This window comes from Rutidosis leptorrhynchoides, chromosome 3 (genome assembly GCF_046630445.1).
Source record: "Rutidosis leptorrhynchoides isolate AG116_Rl617_1_P2 chromosome 3, CSIRO_AGI_Rlap_v1, whole genome shotgun sequence".
Taxonomy (NCBI): Eukaryota; Viridiplantae; Streptophyta; class Magnoliopsida; order Asterales; family Asteraceae; genus Rutidosis; species Rutidosis leptorrhynchoides.
In genome coordinates, this window is record NC_092335.1 from 684,045,460 (window position 1) to 684,054,182 (window position 8,723).

At 30.3% G+C, this 8,723-nt stretch overlaps 1 protein-coding gene across 1 annotated transcript; it reads left to right on the forward strand.

The window, feature by feature from the left end:
• Positions 1 to 1,451: 1,451 nt before the first annotated feature.
• LOC139902689 (uncharacterized) lies at positions 1,452 to 4,593 on the forward strand. Its single transcript, XM_071885294.1, has 8 exons — positions 1,452 to 1,962; positions 2,066 to 2,193; positions 2,589 to 2,679; positions 2,794 to 3,178; positions 3,263 to 3,568; positions 3,673 to 3,772; positions 3,865 to 3,934; positions 3,995 to 4,593. The coding sequence occupies exons 1-8, from the start codon at positions 1,452 to 1,454 to the stop codon at positions 4,591 to 4,593; spliced, it is 2,190 nt and encodes a 729-aa protein (XP_071741395.1).
• The last annotated feature ends 4,130 nt before the right edge of the window (positions 4,594 to 8,723 follow it).

Sequence of the window (8,723 nt, forward strand, 5' to 3'; positions counted from 1 at the left end):
TTAGGGTATAAGGTTTAGGGTACATGGTTTAGTGTTTATGGTATAAGATTTAGGGTATAGGGTTTAGAGTTGTTGGTTTAGGGTTAGGGTTTAGGGTTAGGGTTAGGGTTTAGGGTTTATGATTTAATGTTTGGGGTTCAGGGTTTAGGGTTTAGGGTTTATAAACCCTAAACCCTAAACATTAAATCATAGACACTTAACCTTAAACCCTAAACCCTAAACCTTATACCATATACCGTAAACGTACACATTAAATCATAAACACTTAATCCTAAACCCGATACCCTAAATCCTATATATCGTATATACCATAAACATTAAACCATGTATCATAACCTTATACCTGGCCTAAACCATAAGGGTGATGATCCGTACACCACCGGCCAACTTCTAACATACATTATGTACATTATTTTATATTTTATTAATTATTTGAATCTTTATCTTAAACTTACACTCGTATTAGATCTTATTAGATATATCAAAATCATCATATAATAATAATAATAATAATAATAATAATAATAATAATAATAATAATAATAATAATAATAATAATAATAATAATAATAATAATAATAATAATTACTATTACTATTAACAACTTATAATAACATCGTACGTATTTAATTGCAATTGCAATCATCGTCATTTTTTGAAGATGTGTTTGCAGATCTAAGTTAATTTCAATCATCGATTATTAATCAGTTAATACGTAATTGAAGATATAAGTTGCAATCATCGAAAAATTGGGCCAGCTTGTTTCATACGCTTTGACCATACCCCTTAATTTTGAATCTTTGATTTTGAACCAGGTTAATTTCTTTTGTTTCATGTCCATACCCCTTAATTCTTACAGTACAATCTTTGATTTTGAACCACATTAATTTATGTCCGATTAAATGTGTTTTTAGAATACAGGTCTATATATGATGGACTCGACTTGGATGTCCTTGTGTAGATCTTCCCCTGCATACGAAAAAGCACTTGACAAATTTATAGAACGTATTTTCTCTAAAAAGGGAAAAGATGGTCATATATATTGTCTGTGCAAATATTGCGGTAATCACAAACGGGTTGATCGGGTCCAGGCTAAAACACATTTGCTATGTGACGGGTTTTTCGAAGGTTATAAAATTCCAAATGTGTATTTCGAACCAGATGATACACCAACGTTTGAAGATGCTGATGAAGATGATATGCAAGCATTGGCCCAATGCGTCTTCAATGTGTTTGAAGATGAAGATGAAGATGAAGATGATATCCAACAAACTGAAAATTAGACTGTACCAAACTTAAATGCTGAAAAGTTTAACAAAGTATTGGAAGATGCAAAGAAAGGATTATACCCCAGCTGTAAGTTCTCTGTTCTTTCGTTCATTGTTAGACTCTTCCATTCAAAATGTGTTGGAAAATGTAATGAAAAAGGATTCAACATGATTCTTGACACAATGAGGAAAGCCTTCCCTCATGCTGCCATACCGAAGTCATTGTATGAATTAAGGAAGATGATAAGAGATTTGGGTCTAGGTTATGAGAAAATTGATGCTTGTCCAAATGATTGTATGTTGTACTGGAAAGAAAACAAGGACAAAATTAAGTGTGACGTATGTCAGACCTCAAGATATAAACAAATTAATAATGATTCTGAAAATGAGTCAACCACAGAAGCTGATAATGATGGTGATTATAAAGCTAAGAAGGTTGGAGCAAAAGTGTTGCATTATTTTCCACTCATACCACGCTTGCAAAGATTGTTTATGTCGTCTAAAACGGCCGGGTCGATGAGATGGCATGAAGAGAGTCGTACGAAAGATGGTAGATTAAGACATCCCGCAGATTCACCAGCCTGGAAAACATTCGATTATGAGAATAAGGAATTTGCTAAAGAACCTCGTAATGTGAGGCTTGGTTTGGCGAGTGATAGGTTTAACCTTTTTGGAAACATGAGTGTTTCACATAGTACATGGCCTGTTGTTTTGAAGCCATAATCTACCTCCATGGTTGTGCATGAAAAAACCCTTTCTATTCCTAAGTTTACTTATACCCGGTCCATCTGCTCCAGGTAATAATATAGATGTCTATATGCAACCTCTAGTTGATGAGTTGAAAGAGTTGTGGGATACTGGAGTTAATACTTATGACGCATCAACTAAGAGTTACTTCACACTGCGTGCTTCTTTGTTATGGACGGTAAGTGACTTTCCTACGTATGCGAATTTATAGGGTTGGAGCACTAAAGGTAAATTAGCTTGTCCTTCATGCCATAAGGAAACCAGATCAACACGGTTATCAAACTCCCACAAAGAAATCTTCATGGCACATCGCCGCTGGTTGGAATCGTTGCATCCTTTCCGTATGGATAAAGATTCTTTTGATGGCACAGAATAACGTGAAGGGCCACCGCGTAGCTTAACAGGGGAACAAGTGCTTGCGGAGCTGAAAGGTTTTGAAATAAAATTTGGAAAACTTGTGAAGGATAACCCATCCTTACCATATAATTGGAAGAAGAGAAGTATTTTTTTTAGTTACCATACTGTAAAAATAACTTAATACGTCATAATATAGACGTAATGCATACTGAAAAGAATGTATGTGACAGTCTCATTGGAACGTTAATGAATATAGATGGAAATACCAAGGATCATTTAAAAGGACGTCGTGATTTGGAAGAAATAGGTATTAGACATGAACTTCATCCAGAACCTTTATCAAATGGCAAAGTGTATTTGCCTCCTGCATGTTTCGAAATGGATAAAAAATAAAAAGAAAAATTTTGTAATGTGCTAAAAGAGGTGAAAGTTCCAGATGGTTATGCTGCTAATATTTCTAGATGCATTCAGGTAAAACCTACTCCAAAAATGTTAGGCCTAAAAAGTCACGATAATCATATTTTGATGCAGCAGTTGCTTCCCGTGGCAATAAGAAATATTTTACCGAAGCATGTGCGTTCTGTTATCATGAAGTTATGTCGGTACTACAGACAATTATGCTCAAAAGTTCTTAATCCTAATGATTTATTTAACATGGAAAAAGATATTGAAAAAATACTTTGTGATTTAGAAAGGATTTTTCCACCATCATTTTTTGACGTCATGATTCATCTATCGGTTCATCTAGCTTCAGAGGCCAGATTAGGGGGACCTGTTCATTACCGTTGGATGTATCCAATCGATAGGTGACCATTTATGCCGTAGTAAACTATAATCGTTTGAATACAACTTTTTTTTTAATCTGATATAAACTTTTTTTGACCACTCAGGTATTTAGGTACATTAAAATCTTATGTGCGAAACAAGAGTAAACCCGAGGGTTCAATTGCAGAAGGATATTTAGCGGAAGAGTGTTTGTCATTTTGTTCTCTGTATTTAGCCAGTGATGTCGAGACCATACATAATAAGACTAGCCGAAATCATGATGATGGTGGTGATGATACTGTCTTACCAATATTTTGTATGCCTGGTCGACCAATTGGTGCATCAAACGTAGTAAAACTCGGCTATGACACTTTGGCTATTGCACACTCACATGTGCTGTTCAATTGTAGTGAAATAGATTTCTTACGAACGTAAGTTATTTAAATTTACTATGTTATGAGATTATTTTTTTATATGACATTGTGTAATTTTGACGATAATGTACATTATTCTCTTTTTGTTACTTTGATTGCAGAGAGCATCTGAATATTCTTAGTCATCAAAATCCGAAAAAACATAAGCATGACATTCAACATTTACATAGTCAGGAGTTTGAGGAGTGGTTGTCTGATTACGTAAGTTATTTTTGCTAATTTTATTACGATAATGTAGTGATGATATAACTGAGCCAAACTTATTACTGTATAAACAAATTGCCTCAAATAAGGTTGATGAGGACATGACTAGTCGGGATAACAGAATCACAAGTGATATAGAGACATTGGCAAACGGTCCAAGTGAGGTTGTAAAGAAATATAAGGGATATATCATAAATGGTTTCTGATTTCACATTAAAGATGTAGAGAAGAATAGGACAACACAAAATAGCAGAGTCATACTTCAGGCTCTAACAAGTAGCTTCTCGAGTGCTAAAGATAACAATCCTATTGTGGGAGATGTCATTTACTACGGTGTTTTAAAAGATATAATCGAGTTGCAGTATGGTGATGAGAAGAAAGTTGTTTTGTTCCATTGTGATTGGATATCAAGTGGTTCCAGGATAAAAGTTGATGAGAATGGGTTTACGACACTCGATTTTCGAGGTCTGAAGCAAACTAAAGAGCCTTATATCCTAGCTTCGCAAGCACAACAAGTATTCTATGTTGCAGATCCTGTTCGTAAAGATTGGAAAGTTGTGATCAAGACAACACCTAGAGATAATTTTGACATGGATGAACAAATTTGTATCGATGATGTAGAAACACATTTGCAGAGTGACACACCGATGGGTCCTCAACTTGTAGAAAATGAGACTATTGATATGGTTAGAGGCGATTTGGATGGGGCCATTGTTGACGATGATACTTTAGTTGCTGCTACAGATAAAAATCAAATTGATCATGATCAGGGGCGGATTTGTGAGTGTTCAACATGTGTGCTAGAACAAGGCTCATAATTCAAAGGGGCCCATAATCCAACAATATAAATACTCGTAGTACTTATGAAAAATATTGTTATGACTAATGCTGGTATTTAAGCAAATGAGTGTGTGTCATTTAGTTCTTTTGTATTTATCAAAAAGATCCCAAAACTATAGTTTTTATAGATGATGACGGAATTTATGTTTCTCATGATACATATATAATCTCAAATTTCAAATATAGAGAATGGTTAGTGTTGTACGAGTGTAACTTGTACTTAATTTAATTGTGTTGTAATTTCTTTATCGAACAGATAAAAAAAAATTTTGGGCAAGCAAGTTGAACTAGACTCTCAAACGTGATTGTAGTTTAGAAACTGTGAGTAGACAACCCAAATTACACTTGTATAGATCGTGATAGGCTTCGTGAAACTCGATTGTACCTGTATATATTTTGTATATAATATTATTGCTTTTCAAAAAAAAAAAAACAGATAAAAAAAAATACCATAGTATACAATGGTTGTAACTTGTAAACTTACTTTATCGGTAACAGTAGTAAGGTAATTAATGGAATGTGTGCTGTAATGGACTTGTAGGTCCCACCTTTTTATTTAGTTTTGATTTATTTTTTGTATAGTTAGTTATTATAGGATTAATTGTCTATCTTACCCTTAAATGGTATATTGACCTAATAGCAATTTAAGGGTAAAATAGAAAACTTGTATCACCAAAAATCTTCTTATAAAAGCAACCTATTTCTCTCTCTTCGGTTGTATTTTCCCATCATATATATCATATATCTTCTTGTAAAATAAATCTCTCAAGTACACATACACCTTCTTTAAAACACAAAACTAGAATATTTTTGTCTATTTTATTTTTTAAACAAAACACAAAGATGGATCTTCATTTGTTCCCATATTGTGGTGATGCATAACCCAATTTTCATCTAAATTGGTTATGCCTCACTACCATTTGGGAACCAATGAAGATGAAAAAAATGGTGGATCTATCAATTTTAAAGGTTGTATTGTACAAACAAACAATGCATAATGTTTAGTGATGTCATTTTTTTTAAAACACAAAACTAGAAAATTTTCATCTTTTAAACAAAAGACAAATATGGAGCTTCATTGGTTCCTATATGGTATTGGTGCATGACCCAATTTACATCTAAATTGGTCACTACAATTTTCATCTAAATTGGGTATGTCTCACTACCAATTGTGACTCAATGCATTGCCAACACCATGAGGGTCAATGATCCGGAAGACAGGTTTTCATGATCTTTTTTGTGATGACCCGGAAATTTCCGATCAAATTTAAACTTTAATCTTTATATCTTTCCGACACGATAAGCAAAATCTGTAATGTTGAGTCTCGAAAGTATTGAAATCTATATTCGTGTAATCAATTACCCTTTGACCATGCCTAACGATTCACGAACATTTATGTGTACATTGATATGTATATATAATATATATTTGGTAATTGAAAACGTTAACAAGGTATTAGATATATAATACTTTACATAAACATGTTTGTTTCGATATTTGTTCTATATAGTTATTGACGGAATTAAAAGATAATATCATATGATTGAATTATCAGATACATTGAATTATGATTACGAGTCTCTGTTATGAGGTCCACGTTGATTTGAGAAATCGTTTCTTTAACATTATTCGGAATAAATGATAAAGTGATTTTCAAATGAGAACAAAGTATCACTTATCTAGTGTCAGACAAATGTTAGTGGAGAATTGAATTTCATACTACTTGATTGATCTATTTTCAAACGTGAGAAAATGATTTTCGATATAATAAAACTTATTTATTAAAATGTCTTTGTTTAAATAACGTAAGTTGGAATATTGGTTGATAGATATATAAATAACGTGCAACGTGTATTTAAAACGTGTTTAAGTATATTAAACGATAGTAACACTTGTTATTTGATTCGATCGATATTAAGATATATTATTTAGAAAGTTTAAGGAAATTAAAGTAAACGTTGGCGCATAAATAAATTATATCAGATTAAGTTCTTGAGCATAAACGATAGGTGATATAATAATATCTATTATTTACACAATTTTAAAGTTATATATATTGATCTTTGAAATATAATTAGTTTTGAAAAACTAAATATTACATTAGTAAATAAACATTTCTAAAATATATAAGTTTATATTTCTAAATGAAAATATGTTTATATTTTATAAAATGATAAAATATATTATTAATTCAGTCATAAAACGTTTTGGATTTAAATTAATATTATTAAAAATACTTTGATATATAACGAGGATACGATTTATAGAAATAAATGACCAAAGCACTCAAAAGATTAAGTTACACTTTGAGTGGGTTAGTTTTTCATTAATTTAAGTCTAACTATTAATAAATGTACATGTCGCGCAACGTAAAGTGTTAGTTTTCTTAGCGTACGAAACTTCGTTCGAGAAACCGGAACCGAGACATGAGTCGAGTAACAACGTCCGTGGCATTTGAGTAAAAATTACATTTTTACCATGAGCGTAAATATAATATAATATATAATTAATTATATAAATATAATAAATATAATTTAAATAATAATAATAGGGTGTCGGCAGCCAAGATTGGTCGAGCATGGGCTGGCATTAAGAGCCATGCGATCGCATGGTTAGCACCCTCAAAACCCATGCGATCGCATGGTGGTTAGGTGGTGGCACATTCCTTTAAATGTCAAATTTTGGTTCCGGTTTAATCCGCACTCTCAATCCTTTCTCTATATTGCTCTGTATTATTTATTTTACTTATTTATTTTAATTATAAATATTATTATTAAAGATTATTATTAATCTTATGATTTTAATATTAATAGTATTATTATTATAAGTATTATACATAAAATACTACGACAAGGTTCTCCTCGCGTGTTTTCAAAATAAGTTTTATGAGCGGGATAGAACTAAGGAAATTATGGGTTATAGCTATGGAGGTTATGGGTAATGCTCGTAGGGTTGCTTATGAAGTCAACCTAGTGTTTATTGTCTCCGTTGCGTCTACGTACTTTCCTGCAATATTGAATCTCAATATTGATACGTGAGCACTCATAACTTAACTTTTATATATTAATAGTGTATCCCTGACTAGTGCTCGAGTATATAGGATTATGCATGCTTGTATGTTTAATTTTTGTCGTTAGATAGTTTTGATGAATTATGAATTAGATACATATGCGATTGAGATAAGGTATATGATATGCATGTCGTTGGAAAGCTGGCAAAAAACTATAAACTTTTCATTTAGATATCGAATGAATTCGATGAACGGATTAGAAGTTATGGTCAATTGAATTTTTGTATTATTATTAAAAATGATTATTATTATCGTCGTTATTATCGTCGTTCTAGTTTTTACCAAATTATTATTATTATTATTATTATTATTATTATTATTATTATTATTATTATTATTATTATTATTATTATTATTATTATTATTATTATTATCATTATCAATAAAATTGTTATAATTAAAAATTGTTATTTTTTTTATTATTATTACTATCGTTATTATCATTAAAGTTATAATTAGTATTATTATTATTATCATCATTAAAATAGTTATTTGTATTACCATTATCATATATTTATTATTATTAATATTATATTAATAACACTCAACTATTATGATTACTATTATTATCATTAAAATGAACGCGATATAAAAGATGATTTAAAAGCTATTAACAAATTGATTAGGAAATAATGAGTATGAGTATCATGATGAAATTTAAAGATATTGATTTAGATGAAATTATCATTTTTCATTATTTTTATTACTATTATTATTAAAAGTATTATTATCAATATTAAAAATATCATCTTTACAAAAATTATTGTTTTTAATAGGAATATCGTTGTTAATATAAAATTTTATTATTAATAAAAATTATCATATTGTTATAATACCATTTTCGTAAATATAAATATTGTTATTATTATTAGTAGAATAATAATTATTATTAATACAAAATAATACAACTTTTACTTATTATTATTATCAATGTTATTCTATCAAATAAAAATGTAATACAAATAATATAATTACCTTAATAAAACCTATCATAACATTTTATGATATTCAATGAACTTTATAAATTTTATTATCTA